At 47.0% G+C, this 26,312-nt stretch overlaps 2 protein-coding genes across 34 annotated transcripts in view; both read left to right on the forward strand.

Annotated features, from left to right (window-relative positions):
• The window catches only part of SORBS1 (sorbin and SH3 domain containing 1), a 174,884-nt gene extending 153,697 nt beyond the window's left edge, over positions 1-21,187 (forward strand). For 10 of the 33 annotated variants that reach the window (XM_075108002.1, XM_075108010.1, XM_075108013.1 and 7 more), the window contains 8 exons: positions 960-1,127; positions 2,549-2,595; positions 4,324-4,438; positions 4,549-4,674; positions 5,751-5,945; positions 16,701-16,759; positions 18,046-18,158; positions 18,970-21,187. In XM_075108002.1, the coding sequence (XP_074964103.1) occupies positions 960-1,127; positions 2,549-2,595; positions 4,324-4,438; positions 4,549-4,674; positions 5,751-5,945; positions 16,701-16,759; positions 18,046-18,158; positions 18,970-19,037 (891 nt within the window). In that variant the 3' untranslated portion in view covers positions 19,038-21,187. Of the gene's footprint in view, positions 1-959; positions 1,128-2,548; positions 2,596-4,323; positions 4,439-4,548; positions 4,675-5,750; positions 5,946-7,850; positions 8,580-9,972; positions 10,012-15,880; positions 15,941-16,700; positions 16,760-18,045; positions 18,159-18,969 lie in introns of all 33 variants that reach the window. The other 23 variants (XM_075108015.1, XM_075108011.1, XM_075108014.1 and 20 more) reach the window with 5 other exon arrangements.
• A 2,197-nt stretch (positions 21,188-23,384) lies between these two features.
• Positions 23,385-26,312, forward strand: part of PDLIM1 (PDZ and LIM domain 1) — a 46,354-nt gene continuing 43,426 nt past the window's right edge. The window contains exon 1 of the mRNA XM_075107950.1: positions 23,385-23,554. Coding sequence (XP_074964051.1) covers positions 23,459-23,554 — 96 coding nt within the window. The 5' untranslated portion in view covers positions 23,385-23,458. The remainder of the gene's footprint in view (positions 23,555-26,312) is intronic.

Consider the following 26,312-nt stretch of genomic DNA (forward strand, 5'->3'; position numbering starts at 1 on the left):
ACAGCAAATGTAAGATACTTTAAGCTATCAGAAAGTGTGAAATTGCTCCCTGGTGCAAACTAGATTTCTTTAAGGTGTCTCAAGTTGTTGATGACAGAATGTAGCAGTCCTTTCTGGAATGGCTGGGCAGCACTGCTTTGAAATATGGTAAAACCTGCTCTTAATTCCTATGTGAAAATATATTTTTGCTGTCTTCTTCCCTGAAACAGTTGGTAATCCCCCCACTTCCAAAATCCAGCACGAAAACTCATGTCAGAGCAACACTCTGAATTCACTAAGACCTGCTGGCTTCAAATGAGTTAGCACAGAGCTGAACACTTCAGCCTACAGTCAGCCCCAAAAGGTGGAAGAATCTTTCTGCCCAGATACTCAAGAATGCACGTTTCCACCAGTGTGCCAGAGGCTTCAGAAGTCCAAAATAATTATTTGGGCTTTGTTTATTTTATTTTACTAAGTGTATTACGTGAGCCCAAATGAAGCATGGGAAAACCTGATAGCTGAGGTGGTTAGGAACTCTCCCAAGCTCCTTGCAAAGCGCAGGGGAGTTTGGTGCCTCGGAACTTACCTGCAGGACTGATTCAGGTCTCTTGGAAGTCAATGAGAGAAAATCCTTATTGGTCAAAGGGGGGTTCTGTCAGCCCTCTGCATTACCAGCAACCTTCTTAGAAGCTCCCAGGACCTGGCCAAAACTTAGAACAACTCCTCATTGACTTCCATCAGCTTTGTATCCGATCCTCTGTATGAGCCGGATTTCAGTTATGCCGTAACGGTGATGTACTTCCTGTGCTTGCAAAACGAACGGGTATTGTGTAGTTAGTAGAATTGGTATTTTATGTTGAACTGTATAATCCCAGCTATTTGCTGGGACCTCAGAAATTTTATTTAAGTCACATTTATGGCAGCTTTTGAATGCCTTTAACTAGATGATTTACTGCCCATTTTATGCAATTTTATGGCAGAAACTTTTAGAGGACCAGAGACGGCTTAAACGTGAGCAAGAAGAAGCTGATATTGCAGCTAGAAGGCACACAGGGGTTATTCCAACGCACCATCAGTTTATCACTAATGAGCGATTTGGGGACCTCCTAAATGTAGACGATACAGCAAAGAGGAAATCTGGGTCAGAGGTCTGTTTCAGTTACCTCAGTCTGCTGCTTGACCCAAAGCCATATGCCTCTCACAATGTTGTGCTTTAGGCCGACATTAGCTCTTCAGAGAATGTCGTTTGTTTTGGTTTGTTTTGTTTTTCCACCTCCCCCTTTCCCATTCTGGCTTCATTTAGATCTGCTTTGACTCTTGTGCCTGGTAGATTAATTGATATCTCTATACCAAGCTGCATATGTTAAAGCATGCCTGCTGAGAATTGCTGGTGCACACCTGTGATGCATGCCTTTAAATATCAGCTACCTTTAGTGAATCAAAGGCATTCTACATCTTTTGCATCATATTGCTACCTTGTCTTCTTTTCTGTGCCTTATGCTTAGACACTTCATGTCCTATTGAGCCTGGTCCTGTGACTATCTCGTAGGTTTTTTTAAGAAATGGATTGTTTCTTCTCCTCTTGCAAGACGCTTAATGTCATTTAGAAACCGCTGGAAAAAGTCTCAGCATGTTTCACTGCGTACAACCTGGTCGGTCTTTCCGAAAGAGACAAAGGAGGAGGTAGATGGTTCTCCCATGAGCCCAAGGCACTTTTCCCGAGGGCTGGATGCTAGTCCAGGTGTCCTGGCCAAATGCCTTTTCCTGCCTCAGGGACTGCTGCTGAGGCTCTAGGTGCTGCACAGCGGCAGTGGGTGAAGTGGTCACCAGGTGCATGCAGTACACTTGTCTGCCCTTCATGTAGTTTCAAACGTTCTGATGCCACATGAATATGAGTGCTTCTTATTTTACGCTCTGTTACCAGAATGGCTTTAAAATTGTCTGAATATTTTGGTGGCCATTAGAAAATCATCCAGGTAAATCAAGCTTTGAAGACTAGGCCTGCTGTCAACGTCCTCTTTGGCTTTAGAGCCACTGAAGACATTTCTTTAGGCGTGCTTAATTTATTCGTATTTCCTCCTCACCTTTGTCTCTTTCCTATCAATTTATACAGAGTACATGGGTCACATTGCAGGATTCAGTAGGGCTAGGTAAAAATCAGTAAGAGCCACATCAAATAAAATCCTACTGTTTTTCTTTCCCAGCTAGTAAATTTTGCTTTTCCGTTCACATGTCAAGGGAAATTTGGTCCTAGAGCCCCAGTAACTGTAGTTACTGGAGCAGCTCTCACTCAGTGGGGTTTGTCACATCTAAAAGTTTACTGCTGTTAAATCCATTTTCTGTAGAGCTCTTAATTACTGTTGTACCAGAAGCTGGCACTTTTTGCTCTGGTGGGAGAGACCCATCCACCATATTTGGACTGTAGTACCAGTTGCACACAAGCTTGTAGCAGAATACCCGCATTCAATTTCTTCCCCAGACTAACGTTAGCTATAGAAGAGTTGGGTGCTTTTCCTCAGAAGAGGGTTGAAAACCTAATTATTAATGTGTTGATTTTTTTAATCTCTAGATGAGACCTGCTAGAGCCAAGTTTGACTTTAAAGCACAGACACTAAAGTGAGTACAGCTTGTTATTACTGTCTTGGGTGTTCTTCCTCTGCTTTTCCCCTTAGGATGCAGCATTTATGAAGTGTTGTGCAATTGGATTAATGTTTTGGTAGTGTCTTTCCAGCAGCTCTAAGCAAAGGTGTCCATAGTAAGGCAGGGAAAAGTAATATGAATCTGGCAGGTCACAGCTTCTAAAGGACCTTTGGGAAAATGTCTTCTTTCTCAGTGCATTTGTATCCCATGTGATTTTTAGGGCAAACCCACATTCTTTACTGGAACAAGCAAGCGCTCTGCCCTGAGGGTGGGGAGAGCCATGGGAGAGCACCCTGGCTGCTGTTCCTTCTCCCACCTTGTAAGCAGGACGACTGGGTGAGACCTTTCGGCTCTGTCACTGCCCTTGTGCTGGGAATGGAAGGGATTCCCCTGTGTGACATCCCTGGCTGTGCTCCGATTTAGGAGCTGGAAGAACTGTGTTAGTAGCTCTCTGTGTAAATCTGCCATACAGATGGTCAGAAGAACATAGATATACAGAACAGCAGCATCCTTTTCACTGTGCTAAGCATAGCCCAAAGTCAGCAAGGGACTTAAACAGATGCCTAGCTTTAAGCATGTAGATGGGCTCTTGATCCAGGATTTTCCCAGTTCAGGACCTATAAGCGTACAGAGTGGTCACTGCTCCCCTGGCATCTGTGGATGCACCAGTAGATATTTCTGGTGGCATTGCTGTGCCTCTGAGCCCTGTTGTGGTACCTTGGGTGAATCACACAGCATTACTCATCTTTTTTGGGGAACACTGCTGTGAAGAGAAGGCCTGGAAGGCATTTCCCTCTGCAGGAGCCTGGAGAAGCTCTCTTTTTAACATTGCCAGGGAGGGAAGAAAGAACAGAATTCAGTGAAGGCATGCTGCTTTTCTTCTCAGGTGCTAGTGTCCTGGGAATATTTTGTTGTAAGTTCTACAGGTGGTGATTTGTAATGATTTACACATTATCTCCCCAGCACCTGTAATAAAACTGAGGCAGGTGTAAGGTGTAACTCTGTGTCCCCTGAGCAGAACATAACAGGGTGCCAGACAAAAGTAAGGGAGAGGTTGTGAAAATTGTGCTAGGAAAGCCTGAGTTGGTTGTTTTCCTGTGTGGACCCAGGTAGTAGGTTTAAGAGCCTAGACAAGCTGCCCACAGTGGGAGTTCCTTAACCTACAGACATTCATAATTTTAGCACTGAAGGCTGTAGACAGAAATGCCAATTGTTAGCCCCTGTGGTCAGTGGTTGCGCAACCACAGGCTGACCAGAAGTGTAGTCATTGCAGGATCAACGTTGGTGTGTCAGGGTGTTCATCTAACCAGCAAACTAGCTTCCATTAAAATCATGTGTCTCTTTGGAAGGCACTTGTTATATGACCTGTTTCAAAACAGGAATTGAGCACTGCTCACTATACCCAACGTGGGAAGCAGCCAGTAGCATCTTTTGTTTGAGCTTGACTCCATTGTTGCTGGTGGGTGTGTGGTTAGTAGGGCCCTCATAGGCCAGCTTTTTTGACAGGATGCCCAAAGAGCAAGAGAGTCTCTGCACATCACAGTGTGAATGGGGTAATTCTCAACATACAGCTTTCATTTTGGGTGGAGCATGATTTGCATCAACAGGGCTGATGCAGACCGTGGTACCTAGGGATTGTTGGACAGAAACAGAACACGTCTGTTCTCCAGTGAAGTTCTGATGGAGTATTTGTATTGTTAACAGGGAACTTCCTCTGCAAAAAGGAGATATTGTTTACATTTACAAACAGATTGACCAGAACTGGTATGAAGGCGAACACCATGGCAGAGTTGGCATCTTCCCAAGATCTTACATAGAGGTAACTGCTTTCCTTGCAGGTGTTCTCTTTGCCCACCACTCCCTTTCTGCCAGTGACCAGTTTGTGGGCTTTTTGTATGTGACTCATTTGATTCTGTTTGTTCATTCCAGCTCCTCCCACCGGCTGAGAAAGCTCAGCCCAAAAAGCCATCACCGCTGCAAGTGTTGGAATACGGAGATGCTATTGCTAAGTTCAACTTCAATGGGGATACCCAAGTGGAAATGTCCTTCAGAAAGGTAGGACTTTTGTTGTGCTGATTAATTGAATTCAGACAAATGCTGAAGTTTTTTAACACTAGTAACTTGCAATTTCTAAATGAAAGCTCCAATGAGATGAACTCTGTATTCAGGAAGGATTCCTTCTCAACACCCATGTTTTTACTCCATAGTCATTATGTAGTGAATTGTAGTAAGAGTATTGCAGTAGGCTGAATCAAGAAGTGTCAATTGCTTCCTTACGGCTAGCTGAGAAGATACTTTGAGCACAAGTGCTGGAAGCCTAGATCTGCAAGGCAAATTAGATATTTGGTGATGTGTCACCAGTCTGATCCTCTCCAGTGGAGACGCACACAGTCACATGAGAATGGTGATATAGAAAAGAAGGAAACTGGATTCGCCTTCCTTCATGCTACAAGCCAAATCACTGAGCGCAGGCAAGTGAGATTCTGCGATATTGAAGTGACTGGCTAGACCTGGCTGCAGAGGAAAGGGCAGGAGTGGGTTGTGTAGTGGCTGTCCAGAGCAAAGTCAGCCATATTTAGATTAAGTAGCAGCACTTCTCCATCTCAAAAAGCTTTCTGTTTTGATGCTCAAATTAGATCTTGTCTGTCTTTTAATTATACATGAAGGTGGGGCTTGCGGTTTATATTAAGGATCTGGAAGTCACTTCATTTGTCAGCAAAATAGGAGAGAGCATAGAGAGACCTAGTTTAATCGGCAGACCTGTGCATACTCCCTGTACACCTCTTACCCCTGAGAGTCTCGTGGTCTCTGGTTTCCTTGCTGGTTTCCATTTTTTTAACTGGCTTTAGCAAGTAGGGTCTTGAAAATGTAAGCATAACTGAGTAAGCGTAACTGACTCTGCATTGGGTGCAGCCCAATTCAGCACCACAAGATTTGCATTTCCTCCTTCTCTGAACTGAAAAATATCATTCTCACAAAGAGGTTAGGGTTAGGACCACATAACTGGGAAATAGGGGAGGCTGAGAGCCACAGATTGTTTTAAGTCAACTGCAGAAAGATTAAATAGGTAATCTGCTTTGGAATGATTAAATATGTTAATGTCAGGACTGCGTTACTATTCCTTCCCATAGGGTGAAAGGATCATGTTGATTCGACGAGTGGATGAGAATTGGTATGAAGGAAAAATCTCTGGCACCAGTCGCCAAGGCATCTTCCCTGTCACTTACGTGGAGGTGCTCAAACGGCCAGTGGTCAAGAATGCCATCGACTATCCTGACCCACCAATGTCCCTCTCCCCTAACCGCAGCATGACAGCTTCACCACAGGTATTTGGACTAGATGCAGCCAGTTACAGCACCTTGCAGAGCAGAGGGATGTTGCCATTGCGGTGCAAGAAGCAATAGCTGAAAAAAGCTGTAGCTAAGACTAGTGTTTTGCACAGTAAAAGCCATGTGCTCCCTGCAGCACACTGCAGCTGCAGGAAGAGGTGATGTCTCATTTACCAGAAAGGTTAATGAATGGGTCATTTGGGGATTTGGAGACTCAGCTTTTTATCTCTGATCTGTATCTTGAATTCAGGCCAGGTTGAAAGGGCTACAGTTCACAGCTGTCTGAATAGATTTCACTGCCAGAGGTGGAATGAATTGGTGATCCATCTCCTCCTGAGTGCATGTTTAGGCTTTACAGACCTCCACTGCAATGAGTGCATTTTTTATTATGACTATTAAAAAGGCGTCACAGACCGTTATAGTCTGTAGGAGTCATTATGTTGATCCCCGTCAGCTTGAATGGAGCTGTATACTTACTCCTAAATGTGCCAGCTCGTGACCAGGGTTTTGGCAGACAGGGTCAAGAGAGCAGCCTGTATTATTTGAAATTGGTGCTAAATGAACTCAGGCTTTGAGATCAGACCAGTCTGGGATCTTCCATGAATATTAGATTCATATAAACCATACTGCAGTTCAAACCAGGAATCAAAATGGCAGCAGGTAATTGTATGGGGATCCCAGAATGTTTGCCACGGAAAAGTATCAGGGAGGCAGAGAGTCTCTAAATCCCTTTGTTTTGCTCTCATCCTGCAAATACTCATGCTTGAAGGTCAGCATATGTGTCTGTGTCACAGCCATGAGGTTCTGGTGCATCCCCCTCTCACCCATGGGACTGAAGCAAGGTCATTCTGAGGCCAAGACTGCAAGGAACAAAAGTGGAGAACTGGGATCAGGAGGAAGGGATATACGGTACAGGACGGATGGGAAAGGCTGCCATGGCTCATGCCTGGTGTCTCTCTGGATCTTCCTTAAAAGGAGTGGTTATATTCTTAGCCACTGTGTAAAGAGGAAAGACTTCTTGATTGTTTGGGGTTCCTGGTAAAAGTGGACCTCAGCTGAGCTTTTCTTTTTGAGCTTGGCCGTCTTTCCATAGCTGTGGCCTGGCTGCCACCAGCTCTCTGCAAGCTTCTCCCTTTGATGGAAGGGATTGTATCCACCCTTTTTTGGTTTCCTTTGCTATTCTTTTGATCCCTCCCCTAGTAAATCAATTATCTCTCTTACTTCTTTGCCTAACTTGGCCAAGGGCAGAGAAACACTCTGATCAGTGCTAATGTAGGTGATCTCACTGACGTCGCTGGTGGTAATAACTAAGGACAGAACTTGGTCGTGTGTTCCGCCTTTATAAACATAGGACCTACTTTAATCGCCTAAAGACCAAATAGCCACAGCTGCCTTTTTGATCCCTTTCTCCTCCACAGCTTCAGCAATGCAAGTCTCTTGGGGAGCAGACATTGCTCATGCTAGAGTTGGATAAAGTCAAAATTCATTGCAGCAGTGAATTCTGACTGGGTCCACGGTGTGAGTTGCTGGGGCCCCAGCTGTCACTGCCAGGCCAGTCAAGTGCTGCATGCTGTCATTTCAACTCCTCCCTGAGGGACTTAGGGCATATGGTATGAAGTCTAAGGTCTTCGACAAGACGTTTTGTGTCTGGGATACTGTCAAAGGATGGAGAAGGCAGCACAGATACAGACTGGCTCTGTGGTTGGAGTAGCTGCAGACAGCAGGTTCTCCAACATGGTCCACCTGTCCATGGAAAACTTATGCACCAAGCTTGGTCACAGATCTGCTCCTCTCCACGCTCGCTCTCTCTCCTTTTACTTTTGCTCGGTTGTTTTGTATTTTTCTTTATTACTTTTTTGTTCATTTCTTTCTTTTTTCTCTCCTGCTTTTGTCTCCTTCAAGTCTCCCAGCTCTGAGCTGCTCCATACACCAACTCCTCCGCCTTTGCCTTTTGCACGCCGCGCCTTATCTCCAGAGGTGCAGGCAGTCACATCTGAGTGGATTGCTTTGACCGTGGGAGTGTCTTCTAGCAGCACTCCTGCCATAACTCCTCCATTGCCTCCTCCGCCTGAAGCCTCCCTCTCTCACACAGACTCTCTCTCGCCTTCTGCTGCAGCCAGCCCTTCCCCCACAGCCAGCCTCCACCATTCTCATCTCTCTGGCTCCTCAACTCCCAGGTCCATTAAATCCCCATTGCCTTCTTACTCATCCAGACCTCAGCCCTCCGCTCGCAGTTTCTGTCAGGCCGCCTTGCAAAGCGAAGAAAAGTTTGTTGGCTCCCCTTCTCCCAGCGTAAGCTACCGTAACTCGCCTCGCTGGGCAGTCGAGAGCCCCGAAAGCATCCTCACAGAGCAGCATGACACCACTGGCAGCCAGGGCTGGCTCCAAAAGACCAGAGAGGGTAGCAGCAACCCCGAGCAGGGTGCGCATGCTGTTCCCAAGATCTCTGTCGAGCGCTGCCTGAAACCATCCCAACTAGACATGCGTGTGAGCCCAGAAAAGCGACCCGTGGGTTCCTCTGACGACAACCAGTTGTGTCAGGAGCTAATGGCTATTGTGCAGGGAGGTAAAACAGAGAAAAGAGGCGTGAGGAAAGGTGATCTGGGAAAGTTACAAAGCGGGGAAAAGAAGGTACTTCTGCATGTGTGTGTGCTGCTCTGAATCCCTGATTTTAACTGGTGTGTTGGGGTGTGTGCTATTCTGCCAGCTAGGCAGAGCCAGTGGCTGCCACCTGTCATTTGATGATCCTAAGGCCTTCTTCCAGGGGTCACTGGTGGCGTTCACTGCACAGCAGATCAAAAAGTTTTAGAAGAGGGCTCAGCAGCAGTGTAGTGAAAATTATTTTAGAATATAGTACAGGACTGACTCAGTTGGTCACATCTAATGAGGTGATTGTCCCAGATAGCGGCTATTACCAGATGTGTCACATGAAAGTATCACACAGGCCTCATGCCCTTATACCTCACTGTGTACAATACAGGCAATTCCTTGATATTCAGAGATTTTCCAGTGTGCAGTGGATCATCTTTGATGATAGAATTTATTTGTTCCTCCTAAAGCCAAGGACTGAAAAGCCTTGTAAATGTCAGCCTGGCTCCTAGAATCACAAAAGCTGTCCACTGTTGATCCTGGAGCCTGTGGTTCAGTGAACCTTGGTCTGGGATGTGCATGACTGAGTCAGGGAGGCTTGACTGTTACCTGTGCATTGAGTGGAATTTATTACCTTTGCATTTCCAAAATGATGTGAAAGGGTCTAGCCACAACTGAGAATTAGACCTAGTGATACTTTTCCCTGAAAGTTTTTAGTTATATGCAACTGTATGTTACAAGGAGTACGAACATAGGGGAACCTTCCAGTAGCTTCCATAACATAACTTCTGCCCCCAGTCTTGGTGTAGGAGATCTGCCTTATTTTGCAGCTCTCAGTTGACTTGGCCTCCATTGTGGGCTACAACTAGCCAAAATCAATTACAGCACCCCAATGCTACCTTGTCTAACAGTGGAAGTTTGGAGAGCTCAAAATCATAGCATTATAAATACTGTCTTGGATGCACTGCAATAGCCTCCACGACATACCCTACCTAGCCGATGTTAAATAAGGAGGAACTAGGGTTTCTAAGATGACACATTTCACACTGGGAAATCTTACGACAAATTGATTTCTGCTCGGATCATAACCAGAAGTGTATTGAAAGCTGTATAAAGACTGCTGCTTATTGTCTGGATATATTTTTAGTAGCATTTTTTACAGGCGTAACCTGCATGTTCCAAACAGAATGAGGCATTCAGCTCAGACAAACCAACGGGAAACTGCACTTGCCCTTGCATGGAGTTAAGTTTGCTGTGTGTGCATCAAATTTATTGGGTAGTAGATGCTCTTATCACTAGCAGTGATTGTGATAAGAGAGCGTGTGCCAAGCTGACCAACTTTTATTTTCTTCAAAAGACTGCAGACTCAAAAGCATTCTATTCATCTGTTCCTCTCTCTTCTTCTGCCCTCTCTTCCTCTACTGTCACAACACAGCCACCTCCCAGACTTACATGCAGAGTCAATAAGCCACAGGTAATCATCTTTGCTGATTACTCTTCCATTACTTAGAGTTGATTTCATGCCATGCCATTGTTTTGTCATATGCTTGTTTAGACATTCATTGATTCCACAGGTGAGAGATTTCTCCTGTCACTTAATTCAGAATTTTAATTTTTAAAAAAAAATAATTTAAAATTACTTCCAGGCTGTGCAGAAGGGCAGGTATCAGCAAAATTTTCAGCTGGTGCAAATCCACATAGCTGAAGTCTGGGTTTCTGGCACTTTGTATCAGCTGAGGATCTGATTTTCTGTTCCTCCAAAGGATTAACCCAGGGCTTGTTTAGTTCTGACCTTAAGTTGGTCAGCTCGATTGCCTTATAAGGCAGTATTGGTGGTCTTGTTAGTGGGAATGATGTACAGTGAGATACTTTGGTTCAGGTTTTGTTTAACCACCTACGCTCAGGATTGAGGGTTTGAGTGTCTCAGAGCTGGGGGCATAGGCAACTTGGTATCCGTGACGTCAGGAGCCTCTTCCAGCCTTCTCAGGTAGGATTCAGAGGTTCTCAGCTCTATTGGTGACAGCTACAAATGTCTTTAAAGAGGAATGTGATAGGGTCTGTGCAGCATAACCAACTCGGCCTCAGCACTGTGTGGCTGGGCTGTCCAGGGTCCCAGAATGAGCAGTGATCACAGCTGCTGGTGTCTTCTCAGTCCTTCCAGGCAGCTTCCACAAGATGGCAATATTTGAAACAGAAAGCTCACAATTAGCAAAAACTGGACTGAGCTTGTAGTGATGGGTATCGGGGAAGCAATCTTAGGCTTGATCAGAGAACCAGGCAGGCTGCTCACGCAGGATCAGTGTAGGAAGTAGTTGCCAATGTTACGTATTTTCTTGATCAGTTTATGAGAGCAAGATACAGCTTTAACCCTGAAATCTTCCTGCTACCTTTAATCACCTCATTCCCCTCTGATTGTGAGCTTGCACAACTTTTTACTGAACACCTCGTGCTTCCCTTTCATTTTCAATATCTGAGTCCAAGAGGATACATGTCCTGCTTCATGTTAAAATTCCGCATAAGATTTCTGGCCTTTCTCCTGAACTCTGATCTGCTTGGTCCTGCTGGTGCTTGCACTGGATGTCTGTGATTCAGAAAAGCAGGAGCAAAGAGCCACATTTAGGGAAATATGTTTCTTCAGAATGCTGACTAGCATGGAATTTCATTTTGGGTGTTGCACCTGGTTGTAATAGGACCCTGTGGCCTTTCTTTAGAGTCGAAGTCAAGCCAAAATTTATGTGATATATGCCTTGACAATCAGAGCATTATCAGTGTCAGGTTAAAACTGTATGTGACATTATCAGTAGTCTTGACCTCCTTCCCAGCTCAGAGTCTACAGTTGTTTAGAGAGCAGGAGCGGTATTTATATGTGCAAATGACTTCTTATTATCTGCATGACCAGTACAGAGGCTGATGGCTCCAGCAGGTAATATGCTGGAGGCCTTTTCAAAAATCTGTCATCTTTTCATTGATTTTAATCAAATGAGAAAAGCACTTAGTAGACATGGAAATGAGACATTACGTTTCGTTTTTGTTTCCGTTACTGTCCACCCCTGGTGTTTGAGGTATTTTACCATTTTGAATTTTAGGGGTTTTTTTTCTCTTTATAGACAACCTCCCCAGTTATGAAATTCTGAACCAGGTTTTTTTGCAGGTTTAAGACCCCTTTGGTACAGGGCTGATGTAAGGACTGTGTTCTTGCCTATTCTGTTAAATAATAATATGAACTTCAATGGCTCTTTGAGCTATTCTGAAGTAACTCCCTTTTGTTTAGTTTCACAGTCCAAACTAAAAAGAAAAAATAACAACCCCAAAGCATGTGAGAGATGTTTCAAGTGTAACTTACAGATAATTTGTTTCAATATTCCAGTAAAACATTATATTAAGCAGTAATGTAATCTATCAAATTAATTTATTTCAGGGGACCCTCAGAAGATTTCTGGTTTAATTCCTGTTTACTCTGAGGTCCTCTTAGTGTGACAGTCAGCAGTGGTGCCAGCAAGGGTGTGAGCAGTGCAGCAGCTTTGGCCCGGGGCCAGACTGCAGCCAGCCAGTGAGGAAGGCAGGAGCGGCTGAACGAGGGTCCCTGCATTGCCCAGCAGTGTGAGCCATGTCAGTGTGGGGGCTGTCTGCTCCCTTCCACTTGTACAAAACTACTCAGGCAGAGTGGTGAGTAATTTCACCCACTTTGTGCTGGTAGAGAGGAGAGCATATGAGGAGGATGCTCAGATGCCATGTTCCCCAGCACACACCACTTGGTGTGTCATTACTTAGCACCATCTCCAAGGTAAGCTTTTATCCCCCCGCAGTGGTTTCCTGCTGCTCCACAGGTCCAGCACGGTGGCATTTCTGCCCAGCACATCTATTATCCAAGCCAGAGCTGCACAGCCTGCAGCAGGTGTTGGTACCTGCTCTCCAGGGGAGATGCATTTCTCTGCTGTAGGCACATCCTTCAGCTCCTGATCCAGGGGCCAGGGAGTCCGTCCATTGACTTTGACAGCTTTTAGGTCAGGCTGCTTCACATGCCGCCTTTCAGGGGCATTAGTGAGAGCTCCTTGGCCAACTTTCCCCTCACTTTCACAAGAGGTGGGGCTTGGTGTGTGCAGAGGTTTTCCTTTTTTCTTTTGGCTGGGCTGTGGAGTCCTCCCTGCTCGTGGCTCTCCATGCACATGTGGGAGCATCACTGCTGATGTGTGCACTTTTCTGAGGGGATACCAATTTGTCCGTCTGTCTGTCTTGTCTCTCTGTTAGTTCTGTTCTGCTTAGCTTTCTCTTTGCTTATGTAGTCCTTTAACTCGCACCAGAAAGGGATGGAAGAAGACAAGTAAACAAGAGCTGCACTGGATAGACACGCTAATGACACTTCACTAGGAGCACGGAGGGCACTGTTGAGCAGTCCCAGCATCTTTCTCCCTAACAGTTAAAACCTGCCTCAGGACTTCTCGAGGCTCCTAACATGGAACCTTCTTCTGGTATTCTTAGAAACCTCTGGTGCTCTTTAGATCCACCCTCAAACTCCATACGAGGTGGAAACAGTGGCCAGCTGTGCTTCAGGACTGACTGTACTGCACTGCATACTTGTATGGTCTGTAGACATGGAGACATAGACACTTTTGTACCTGCTGAAGTTTATTCACTTAATCTTTACAAAGCACGTACCCTACCAAGGGAGTAGGAGTTGAGTTGTCCTCACGGGTTGTGAATACTTGGTCACTTTTAGGGCCCTCCGTTTACCTTCAGCAGCAGCAGGGCTGGCTCAGTGTTTTGGGGGAACCTCTCTGTTTTATACTTTGGAGCTGTGCCCCACACTTGCTGATTCCTCGGCCACCTCTGGCACATGGATCCACCACTGTAGGTAGTACATGGGCTTCCTGAACCTGTATTTGAGGAGCATTTGGACCATTAACACCTTCTCTATTTTTCTGTATTCTCTTGTCTCCCTGCAAGAATAATGTAAGGATTTTAAAAAGAAGAAAAAAAACAAAAAAGAAAAGAAAGAAAAAAGCCATCTAGGTCATGCTATCAACGCCACTTCTTTGAAGCAGTGGGGTGGTACATTTACAGCCTAAAATTATAGGATCTGATCTGGTCAGTTTTTCACCTTGTTTGGCTAACGCTGCATAGCTGCTGACTTTGGGGTGTTTTATCACCTCACTGCAGGGCTCTGCTGTAGCCCTGGGAGTTAGTGCAGCGACACCCACTGCCTTGGTAGGAGCTGCCTGGATCTCTGGGGCAGAGGCCAGGGGGGGATCCACTTAGTCGTGTGTCTTGTCAGGAATTTGGGGCTGCCAGGAGGGGAGGGGACTGCTTGGCCTCTGCCCAGCTGCCTCATGGAAGTCCCCCATGGGGATCCTGCCAGGAAAAGGAACATGGACAAGTTTCTGATGTTGGTAGGCTGCACCTCCTGGCATTACACATACAAGCCTGCACCATGGAGCATTCAGAGGTAGTAGCAATTTTTTAGCTTTCAAATAACTAATTTAATTTATAGCTATTAATGCTTTTTGGAGAAAAAGCTGGTCAGGGAGGTCACAATTCATCAATAAGAAATGGACCATGTGGTCTTAGAAGCCCAGCAGTCAATTTATCAGTATGGAGCAGAGAAGCACTTTCCTGAATTAAAAAAAAAAAATATCATTCTTACAGCTGTCTCTCACCTCAGCCTGGAAATTGGCTTTCCCAGCTACTTCACCACCTGAGTTAGCTCTGACCTCATCACGTTTGATGCACTATATCCAGTTGGTCTGCACAATATTAATTTTAAATTTCTAATTATTCCACTTGCCTTTCAGGGCTGATGGTAGACAGGCACGAATGATTTCCAGAAATCCTGTGACAATTTCAGGCTCCAAAGTAAATGCTTTGAATGTGGATCCCACTGCAGTTGCCCATCCAACTTAGATTTAATTTTCTCTCTATAGAAATATGCATGGCATTGTTTCTTAGGGCAGTGATCCCAGATTCCAGCCCCAGACAGTACAGCTGACTACAAAGGAGTTGCCATGGGGTTCGGTTGGCCTAGAGTGGGTCACAGTCCTCGAGAAAAGAGATGGTTTGCTTTAATACAATGATGGGCACAGCTTCAGAGGTCCAAGATGTTGTTCAGAGAGCTTTGAGAATGAGAATTAGGCAGGGGTGAGCTCATCACCCTGCACTTCTCCAAACTCTCTGAGCGTGCTTGGGCTGAAGGTGCCACAAACCTCTTTATCCTCTGCTTCTGCTCTGTCTCAGGATGCTGTGAGAAAGCAAGCCTTTTACTGAAGGGCATTATTGAAGTGAATAAAGAGGAGGAGGGAAAGCATAAAAACTGAGGCCTTTGGAATTTGGGTTGAAAATTTTGTTGAACGATCACAGAGGATGACAGTGCTCTGTATCTTATGCAGTCTGCTTTGCCAAGCAGTCCTGCAGGCAGAACAAGTAACCCTACACTAGTTCAGACATCCATTCGATCACAGCACACCCCTTGCTTTCAGCAGGTGTTTGAATATGCAAAAAGTATGCAAAACTAGGCTCTGGGTACCTATGTGACTTTCTCAGTGACTTTCACCTTCCCCATAAAACCTCCAACGCCAGACACCCTGATTTTCCTTGCTGTGCCCTGGGCCACGCGCGTCCCTGCGAAGAGTCATGGCTGGGGAGAGAGGCAGGTCAGAGTCCAGAAGCTTCACAGGCGGTGGTGTTTGGAGCTGGGTTTTCCAGTCGGGGCCTCCTCCGACCTGAAGCTCTGCCTCATTGTGGGAATTAAACGAGCAGCTCAGATCCTCGCTTGGTATAAGCTAGAGTGAGTTTGATGGGGCTACCTGGCATCGTGCCTTCTGAGAGCACGAGCTGGTCTTTTTTAAGAAGCAAGCAAGTTACTGTTCTCTCCTATGTCAGTGTCACTGAGGACTTTCCTAAAAATAGCAGCAGATTCCTCTCAGCATGCTTTTTGGCCTTTCAAAGTTTGATGCTCTCAAATCTATGCTTCTGTCCTTGGGTTTTTTTTTCCCCCTACAGGAATGCAGTATGACCCTATGTACCGCTTCTGGCTGTAGCAGTGTCCATAACCTTCCCTTACCGCTCCTGTCCATAACCGCTCCGATTCCCTGCTCTGAGCGTCCGTTTCACTGTCACCTTTCCCTTTGCAGCGTTCTGTGTGCTGTGGTGCGGTTGCACGACTGTAGCCTTAATGTCTCTTGTGTAAATGAAAGGCGTTGTTGTCCAAGAAGCGTAGTGTTGGGGTGGGGAGGGGAAGAGTTGTTAATTTTCTTTTGTTGTCTGTGCTCCATTTAAATTTTTTTTAAAATTCTGACCAATATAACATCTGCTAAAATGTTTTCCTTATCATTTGCTTGGTGATCACACAGCCTTCCCACCATTCATTGAGAGCTGGACCAGATCTCACAGAGTCTGAAAAGAGCTATGTGGTAAGGCCACTGTTTAAATCAGATGTGTAGTCCTAGGCTCTCTTCACCTAGGCAGTAATACCTCAGTAGAGATAAAATGCCAGCACTGTTTTTAGCAGCAAAGTAGGTATATATTTATCTACTTGCTTATATTGTTTTGTTTGCAACAGAAAAAGGGAATTTAGCAATTAGAAAAACTATCATAGCTGTCGAGAAGTTGGGCTAATTGTAGTACCAGTCCCTGGGTATAAGTTAAATGAAGCAAAAATGCATGAATGGAGCAGCCCACCTTGCGTTCTTGAACTGACTTCATAGCATTTGTAACGGTGCCACTGCATAACTAATTGCAACCTCTTATGCTGCTGCTTTTAAAAATATATGTATATGTATTTGTTACAAATCTTCAAACTAAATGCCAAATTCTTCTGTATCTTGCCTGTTTTTCCATGCTTACACCTGGATCCCTTCTGCACTCCACTACCTGGATATTTACCTGGATCTACAACTCTTTTTTTTTTTTTTCTTTTTTTACTGGACTTATGTGATGCATCTGGAATGTCCCATCTCTTCTTGTCTATATTTTCCCCTCCCTCTCCCCTGTTGACTGTTCTTTGGGTGTTCTTGGATGTCAATGCTGCCTACCACACAGGAAGCTGTTTGCAATGAGATCATAAGCATTGCAGAAAAGTCTGTTCATTACTGCAGTACTATTTCTCAGCCTCTTGACTCTCGCCACAAGGTGATCCCTAATGACCATAAACCATCTCTCATCATTTCTCAGCAACCTCAAGCACAGCAGCAAGGAGCCAGCCCTGACAGGAGTCAAACACCACGAGACACGTAAGTCCTTTTGGCTCTTATCTCTTCCAGGGGCCTTGTCTCTGGTGGTGAAGGTGGGGAGGTGTGAAAACTTCAGCACTTCAGGAGTTAAATCAGAATTACAGGAAAGCGTCAGCTTTTAAGAACAAAAATAGCCACATATCATCACAATGAGTTTAAAACTGGGACCTTTGTGTCTGTATAGCACCTGAACAAAAGACCTCATGGTCCAGGACTGGGTCTCCTTTGGGCATGTGATTCGTGCTGGTTGTGGAGACTTTGTATCTTGAAGCTGGATAGAAATGAATATCCACTGGCTACACCTGGCTCATGTGAGCCCATGTGTTCACCTCCGGTCTTAGACCCTCCTCGTACAGTGGGCAGTCCCAACACCGATGCCACTTGGTGTGTTGCTGGCCAGTTCTGCTGATGTCCTGGTGGCTAAATGGTCTGAGAGACCCAGGCTGACATTTTCAGAGCTGTCTGGTGGGTTAAACCTGGAGCCGCCATTAAGTTTGGTGAGGCCTTTCACTGGTGATTTTGAGAGTAGCAGCCTGCACTGTGTGCTGGGGACTGAAGTTCCTTGGCAGTTGGCTCCTGAGAGGAGCCTTTGCTTTCCCCTGCCCCTTCATGCAGCACAGAAAGTCTCACATCAGCTCTGTTTTCACTCCCCACAGGAAGGGGATCCAAGCTTCCACAAATTTGCCCACAGATTGTTTCCACTCCATAAGGTTCCTTTCTGATAAATACAGAGTGCCTCTGGCACAAGTGGTATCTCAGGCAGGAATCAACCTTAGATTTTGTTTGCACCGTACCTCCTTGGCTGTGATTTATCCAGCAACCTTAGTGCAGCGGAGCAGGCAGCATCTTTTTCTGAAGTCCTTCACTCTGCCATTTGGTCATTCTTGGCCCTGCCTGTGTGCCTGGGCAAGGGAACAGGGGTCTCATTTAGCCCAGGAATGAGTGTATCCGGGTTCTGGCTCGCATTCAGTAGGGCGTCTGCACTTGTACACTCTCTAGCTGCTATACATTGGGTTGTTACCGTCTATGGAGACAACTACACGGTAAAAGGAGACAGAAGCTCTCCGCATACCCCACAGAGTGCAGATGTGACACTTTCTACTGCCATGGCCTTGTGACAACAGCCAATTTAATGCAGTTGACTTCCACCTCTCAAATGGAAACCACAGGTCCGGACTGCATTGAACAAAATATAATAGGAATTAGAAAAGGGAAGGGAGACTTCTCCTTCTGAAGGGATGTCAAGGAAATCCAATGTCTAATGTGCAGTATCCTTCTGGTTTTAGAGTTAGCTACCAAGCCCTCTACAGCTACACTCCTCAGAATGATGATGAGCTGGAGTTGAGGGACGGTGACATTGTCGATGTCATGGAGAAATGTGACGACGGCTGGTTTGTGGGTGAGTGTGACACTTACCTGTCAGCAGAGCTTTTTGAGCTGCAGATGAGCAATTTTGCAGAGCATCTGGAAGTTGCTTTCATCTGCGGGGTCAAAACGGTGAAAAAAAATCAGCTTTTTTCACAATTTCTCATCTGTTCCCATCAAGAACATTAAAATTAGGGTGCAGGCTGGTGGAGCTTTGTTTTCCTTGCTAGGTCTCTAGTTTTTCTTTTTTTCTCTTCTTAATTTCCTCATTCCCCTCTTATTCCTGATCCTTCTTGCTCATACAGATGGCAGAGCAACAGAGGGAACCAAGGAAAACTGCATTTCTGTAGGTTTTCCAAAGCTGAGGAAGCCACAATAAGTTACAGAAAGTGGCAAGTAGGGGATGAAGGGAACACATGGGTGGGAGTTGAAGTCCCTGAAAATCCAGCCTCATCTGCAGCTGTATGTTTAGCAAAATCTAGCCCTTTACTATCAAAGAATGCAAGTCTGGACAGTGTTCTCCATCTCAGCTCTGCAAATCTAGGCTTGTTATCTCCCCTTAAGGGAGATTAGCTCGTTTACGCTGATAGGAGTTTGGCTCCTAGCCTATAGGCCCTGGAGCTTTCACCAGCACCTTATTAAAGTGTTAAAAGGGAAGGCCAAAGACAGTTAGTAGCAGAACTAGTGTTCTTGTCTGTACCAAAGGGCTCTCTGACCAGGACCTCTAGTTTTAGAAAGCAATGCCTGCAGGCAGAGAGGTTGACATCTCTACCTTTTTAAACTCCTAAGCTTTCCTTGTGTATGGCTCCATCTTACTCGCTCCCTTGTGCTTTGTTTTGCAACAGGTACATCCAGGAGAACAAGGCAGTTTGGCACCTTCCCAGGCAATTACGTGAAGCTTCTGTACCTGTAAAATAACAGTGATCTCACCACGACAGTGATGGGGTTGTTTTCCAGGTGGTGTTTTTAAACAGTGAAGAAACAGACAATTTATGAATGTAATAGACAAGAGACGAGATGTGTTAGGAGGATGTGGTTATGTGGTACAGTATCGAGTTGAATGTGTAGCCCTGCTTCCACGGATTCAGGGTGTGATTTTTTTGCTGAAGAAGAGACAGTTTCTAGTTTACAGTGTTGCCTTTGTGTATTCCTTTCCCCTCCCCTGCAAAAGTTGTGGTGATAACCTTAATTTGTATGGAGTACTTACCTCTGAGAAGGCTTTCAGGGAAGCACATGGTATAGGTTTTGTTTGTGTGTTGAGATAGGATAGTGCTTTGGGTCAGTATGCAGCCTTGCAGCTGATCCCTTTCACTGGCAGGGTTCAGGGAGGCCAGGCTTTCTGCCTGGTTTCTGCCCTGCTGAAAGGCTCGCTTTGCTCTGCCTTCCGCTTCCATAGAAAACCCTTCCTCCATGTCATGCACCTTAAGACCCAGCAGAGGACAGCTGATACGGTTAAACTGCAGAGCTCTGTGTGGAAAAGGAGTTTGGGACTGGTGGTTTAATCCAGAGAGGTCAGCCAAAGCGTAATGCAAATGGGCAAAAATCCCAAACCCTTTAATAAGATTATTACCTATCTCTGCACGGTTTTTTTCTTTTGTGCAGGGTGTGTGTGTGTGTGAAAGTATTGTGTGCATCAAAACAATCAGAGTCCTGTTTTTTGAAGAGAAATCAGCCTGGCTTTGACATTTATCTGCACAAAGAATAGAACCAATAAACAGAACATCCATGAGAGCAAATCCTGTTTACGAGTCCTACGGCCTACTTTCTCTGCTCCTCCTGCCCTGTTGCTGGCCCTGAAGGATCACACGCTTTTCAAAGCATACTCTTTGGGATGAAGACTTTGCTTCTTTCCCAGTATTAAATCTTAGAGGCTCTGATAATATGGAGCAACGTATCACTGAGGGTGCCTTTTTTTTCTTCTTGGTTACAGTGTCAGTGGTAGGTCTCAAATACATACATGCATTTTGGCTGCCTCTTAGTCATAAGAAACGGCTAATCAGTTTGGAAAGCTGTTCCCAGCAGTTGTTACCAGTTACATAGATTCGTATTTCCTTGAGGAAAGAAAAAAAACCACACCGTGGCTTGGCTGTATGCGTGCCTGTAAATCCACTATGAATACTCTTTTGATAGACATTTTCTTATTAAGAAAAAGCATAAACAAAACCGGTTCTATCAGACTCTGCTTCCTACAGTTACCATACAAATAGCAAAGGGTTATATTGCTATTTTGTCACAAGCCGTATTTAATAATATAAAATGCCTATTTTTATGCTGATGCTTTTATACAGATTTATTAAGAGTAACTACAACTAACTGTTAGCACGACTTGCAATGTTTTGATAAACTAGCCATGCTCCTGGGTTTGAAATTGACTAGGCTTGTCTCCCGCCTAGATCAGCGGAAGAGAAGGCTTAGTGTCTCAGAAGTTTGACTGTAAATATGTATATTTAACTTTGTACAGACAATGTACTTACCTTGTATAGAAAAATAATTTAAACACATTGAGTGAAGGGAGGGAAAAAAAGGCAGTTGTGAAAGGTTGGGATTTTTGTCCACTTTTATTTAAATAATGGAAATCCACGTAAGTTCACATAAAGAGTTTTAGCACAAAATATCTATTATGAAAAGGTTTCAGATATGACACAAAGTACCACAGTTTCTTTTCTGTAGGGGATGCCTTTAATCCTGCATCTTGTTTATGGGTTTGTTTTTCTGCTTCGGGTTTGCCCTCCAGTTATTTGCAGCAATATTTAGGCCTGTTGCTAAGATTGGATAACACCAAATTAATCTGTCCAGCAAAGTAACATGACAATACTGACTGTATATAACATACTCATTTAAAGGTTTACTTTTTGTTCTTGCTCTTGCCATCTTAAGTTACACACACATGCGCGCGCGCGCCCACACACACACACACACACACACACAAACCGCAACTTATTTTTGTGTTGATTTTTTTTGTTTCTTATTGCAGTGGATTACTATTTGACAATTAATAAATGGAATTATTGAATTACTATTGTGTTCCTTGTACAACTTATTAAATAAAGTCTATTCCCGCTCTTCCTGTAGCAGCGCACTTTTGTACTCGTGCCCTTTGTGGCTGTCTTTGGCTGCATCTGTACCGAGCAGTAGGTGCCTGCCATGGGCTTCCCGAGCATCCTCCACCTGACGATCCTGCTCACGACTTGGCCTGAGCTCACGCGTTCTCCCCCCAGAGCCATAGGCACGCTGCGACTTTTTCTCAGAGAAACCGAGGTGTGAGAGCAGAGAAAAAGCTGGCTCACACCCAAGTCTCACTGTAACATGGGGTCAGGGGGCAGCTGCTGTGGCATGGACACAGACCTAGGAGCGCAGGAGCACACCCAAGTCCACTGGTTTACAAAGGGTCTCTGTGACGGTCCCTGAGATGAGAAGACCACACAGGTTGAGTAGGACAAGAAACCCCAAACACCAGCCTCTGTGGGAAGGGATGTCAGTTGATGTTGGCTTTACATGTGTGTTTTTAACCCTGACTCGGATCAAAAGCCATAGGACACTGACTTCTGCGGTAGCTGCACTCTGCCCAGGCAGGCATGGCTGCAGCACGAATTCAAGGGGTTTGCAAGGTCCGTGACAAGCGCACCGCGCCTGCCAGTGCTGCAGCAGGAGAGCGCGCCCAGGCTTTTTGTCTGTGGCTTGGGCGAAGGAGCAGGGCGAGGGAGGGCAGAGCTGAGCTGCCTGGGTGGGCTCGCTGGGGCTCAGTCACGCACAAGTAGCGCAAAAGTGCACCCTGCACGTGTCTGGCTCCTGCATGCTGCCTGCGTGGGGCTGTGCCCACCCCAGAGGCTCCTTGCTCTTGCAGAGAGTTTTAACTTCCTTGAGACCTCCACCTCAGATGGAGCCAAAATCGGGTAACAGATTCAAACTTGTGATGATGTGACCTGATAGCCAAGCAGACAGATACATGTCGCGGCTGCATTTGCAATGATTTTATGAAGTTAAACTGTAAACAACCAATCCTAAAACCAAACTAACAGGACGGCAAAAGCCTCAAGCTATTTTACACACCTTTAGAAAGCACACGGACACAAGCCCATTTTTCTGTTTCGCAGGTTACCTTCTATAAAAAGCAAAAGGGCAGCCTGACCACTGCTTTGGTGCAGTCATTGGCATCGCTAGCCCTTGCTTTACAATGCTGCGGCCGGGGAGGGGAGAAAGAGGTATTAAAGAGCTATTAAACCTCACTATTTATTGATGTTACTCTCTATCCTAATATACTTGGTAAGGAACAAGCTAGAGATGCTTTTGTGACTGCAGAAGCTGGATGTGCAGAGAAAGGAAGAGGACCTGGCGGTGCGTCACAGGCCTCTGGGCATCCCCCCGCCTCAGGGGGAAGGAGCGCTCAGTGTCATTTGCATCACCGCCAGGAGATGTGCACCAATGAGGCGGAAGAACTGCTCCCTGACAGAGATGAAATTAATAGTCCAGACGCACGTACCTCGGAAGGAAATAACCCGTGAGATGACAGATTAATCCAGGAAAAGGGAGGAAGCCCAGAAGGGATTGCAGAGGCAAGGGTGTGCCTTGTGACAGGATCGTTTGTGGCTGTCTTGCAGGGCCTGCACCTGGGTGATCCACCTCAGCCCCGCTTGCTGACTGCTCCACACTCCCTGCCTGTAGCTGAACCCCAGCTTCAGCTGCAGCCTTGGGCTGCGGCTCACTGATGTTCTGCATTGCCCGTGCTGTATTTATTTACAAAATAAGAAGCAACGCTTGCACTCAGTTTGTAAATGCCAGCATGGTTGCTGTAACCAGCCCCTCCCACCTGCCCATTTTTAGATCAGTGGGGGCTTAACATGCAAGTGGAGCTATTATTTTTCCTGAATCACAGCTAAGGAGGTTGGCTGAAAAGCCTGTGTAGAGGAATCCCTGCTTTCGCTGGTGGTACCAACCTCTAAGGGGCTAGAGATAAAACTTTATAAACAAGTGACAAATCAGAGCTAAATTAGGGGAAAGCTAATACCCTTCTCAGGCTCTACCCTTACTCATCAGCGCCCAGCTGGGAGACAGCACACAAAGCCACTTATTTCCATCGCCTCCATTAGGTTTCAGAGTTAACACCGCAGCAGGTTGGAACAGGACGAGCCGGACTTGCCCGAGGGATGCCACACCGCGGCGGCCTTGGCGCGTTTCCTCGGCGGCGGCCCTGCCGCCTGCCCGCGGGCGGGTCCTGCTGGGGCGGGGCGGGGGCGGGGCGGGGGCGGGGCGGGGGCGGGAGCCGCGGGGCGAGGGCGGGGCGGGCCGCTGCAGGCGGCGGCGCTGCCGGGCGTCCCGCGAGGTGTAGCCGCGCACATGGGGACGCACCGCATCGTACTGTCGGGCCCCGGGCCCTGGGGCTTCCGCCTAGTTGGCGGCCGGGACTTCGAGCAGCCCCTCACCATCTCCCGGGTACGGCGGGGCCGGGGCCGGGGCCGGGGCCGGGGCCGGGGCCGGGGCCGCCTGGGAGGGGCTCGGCGGGGCCGGGGGAGGCTGGGTCTGGCAGGTGGCTGATGGCTCAGAGGCAGGGTGGGTGACAGAGCCGGGGCGGGGGTTTCTTTTCTTTTCCTTGCCCCGTTTAATTTTTGTTTAATGTTTATGGAGAAAAAGCCGTGGTGGCCCACGCAGCCCCTTAACCTGGCTTTGACCGGGGTCTTTGCTTCTTACCGACCCTCCCTCCTCAGTTCGTCCGTAGCAAATTCCTTCCCGCAGGCGGAGGGAATCCCCTCTGCTCCTGCCAGCCCATAATCTGGGTTTTGCAGCCCGTCCTATGGGAAGCGGTGGCACTGAGGTGGTGGTGAACGCTCCCCTGCTATTGCTTGCCATGTGCAGTTAAAAGAAAAGCCTTTGTTTATAGAAGCCGTATTGACCTGTAAGTGTCTCTGCCCGTTTCTGTTGTAAGCCCTTCTTACGCCCACTTTAAAGAAAAATTAGTTAGGAAATGACAAAGTTTCACGTCCAAACAGTTTTAGCGGTGCAGCTTCATTTGCCCTGCTCTGCCCCAGCATTACCTGTCCGGCGGCAGGGTTCGGGGCTACCTGGCGTTCCCGCCGCCGGCGCCCCCCGCCCGCGCGTCGCGGCGCGCAGGTGTTGCCGCCCCGCTGCCGCCTGCCGGGCTGCTCCTCGCGGGGCCCGGCCAAGGGCAAGGGCGTGCGAGCCCCCTCTTCCTGCGCGGGGTCGGTAAGCCCCAGACGCCCTGGCCTTTCATGGCTTTGCACGGCGTTGCGTCCCTGTGAGCCCCAGGTAAGGAAGGGCTGTGGGAAGTGGGACGTGCAAGAACGTGAACTTCTGAGAACCGCCCTTAAAGAAGAACAGGATGGTGAAACTTGTGATTTTTTTTCTAAATACCTCCTGCTCCGTGGTCTGCTGCCACGGGGTCCTGCTGCCTGAAGAACCCCGGGTGCCGGGGGAGAGGCTGCTGGCTCTGGGACCAGCAGAGCTGGCGAGTGCTGTCAAACCACAGAGGGAGGGAAAGTTATTAATTTTCTGTGTAATCTTGTTCAATTACAGTAATAATGCCTCATTCTTCTAAAGCATTTTTTGGACATGAAAGCAGCTTTAGCATAGAGGAAGTGATATTTACTTCATTGTTATGGTAATTGTTGCCATTTCCTTCCAGCAAAAGGCTCTCAGGCAGAAGTATGTCTGAAGTCCTATTTAATTGCACTTACCCCTTCTTGGTCACCTTTGTGAGTGCTTATGGGTACATACCAAGGGACATAGATCAGCAAAGTGGCAAAAATAGCCACCTCATGAGAAACTGTGACCCTGAAGACTAACATGAAGTGAAATAGTCTCTCTGGTGGTGGTGACGTAAATGCTGACAATTGGCAGCTCTTATCACGGCTTTCTCTTGTGGGCCCTCTGACATTTTTAATTTCCCCTCCAAGACTTCAAGCCATTAATCTTTCCTGTGGTTCGCTCCTAAGACTTGTGGGCTTGTTCCCTTTGGCTCAGGAACAAAGGTCTCAGCAAGTGCCCCCTTCACCATGTAAGAAAAGATCCGGTTCTGGTTTAAAGAGTCTTATCCTGCTTGTGTGATGACTTTACAGGGCTATAACTTCATTTTTCTTCTTGCTTATTGCATTTGGCACCTGTGCTCTGACAAGAGAGCTTTTTGGGTATGGAGCCCTCCTCTCCTCACAGGATGGGGCAAGCTCTGTCATTGAGCTCTGGCTGGAGGACTGGCATCAGCCATGGGTTATGAGGGCCTTGGTCCCACCAAGGGGTGTGTGTGGGGGCTATCTGAGGGGAATGAGAGTGTAGGGAGGCTGTAGCCTGTGATGAGAGCATCCGCCCTGGGAGCGGGGAGGATGCGGCTGTCTCTCCCCATCACTGTTACGTGTTTGCTTTGTGCTGCAGCATATACGTTGTAGGTCTGTGGCACAGCTGTGCTTGCAGGGAGTGCTGTTAGTGGTGCACGGGGCTGGGCTGCCTGCCCTGGGCCAGGCACGCATCGTGATTGCACTGGGAGCAGCAGCATCCTGCCACTGCCAGCTGAGAACGTGGCAATTTGGGTGTGCTGCGTGGGAGATGAGTGCCCTCCCGAGTGGCCAGAGGAGCCTGGCTGTGCCTCATCCAGGGCTGCCTGTCCCACTGATGGGGTCATCCTGCTGCTCCAGGCATGTGCTGGCATGGTGGGATGCCAGGAGAGAGACATCCATCCAGTCATGGACCTGAACAGGGTGTCTCACAGCTCTCTTGGAACCAAGGTGCCTAAATTCAGCCTGCATTGCCTACCAGGAGCTCAGATTTGGTTTCTGGCAATGTCGTTCTCGTGGTGAGCCCTTGGGCTTGTTTGTGGTATTTATGGCCCTCATCACCATTGTACCTCAGCTCCTTCCTAGTGCCTTTTGGCTTCTCAAGCTCCCCTCTGATGTAGGGAGGGGTTGATCCCAGTCATGCTGGTGGGAGGCAGCAGCGTTCCAGTTGCCAAGGCAGCTCGTTCCCCAGGGGAGTCACTGGAGTTTGGCACTGCAATCCCGGGTCCAAGAAGGATGAGGAGCACTAGTGCCATGAATGTGGGAGTCAGCAGAGCAGCCTGGCTGAGAGCTTCTGGCTGGCAGTGGCTGCATGGCACCAATGGCCACTTGTGCCTGAGGAGAGCAGCAGATGAAAGATTATGGTATTTCCACAGGTACTCTTGTCTTTTGTTGCTGCCCTACCCCGC

This window comes from Phalacrocorax aristotelis, chromosome 12, assembly GCF_949628215.1.
Source record: "Phalacrocorax aristotelis chromosome 12, bGulAri2.1, whole genome shotgun sequence".
Classification (NCBI taxonomy): domain Eukaryota; kingdom Metazoa; phylum Chordata; class Aves; order Suliformes; family Phalacrocoracidae; genus Phalacrocorax; species Phalacrocorax aristotelis.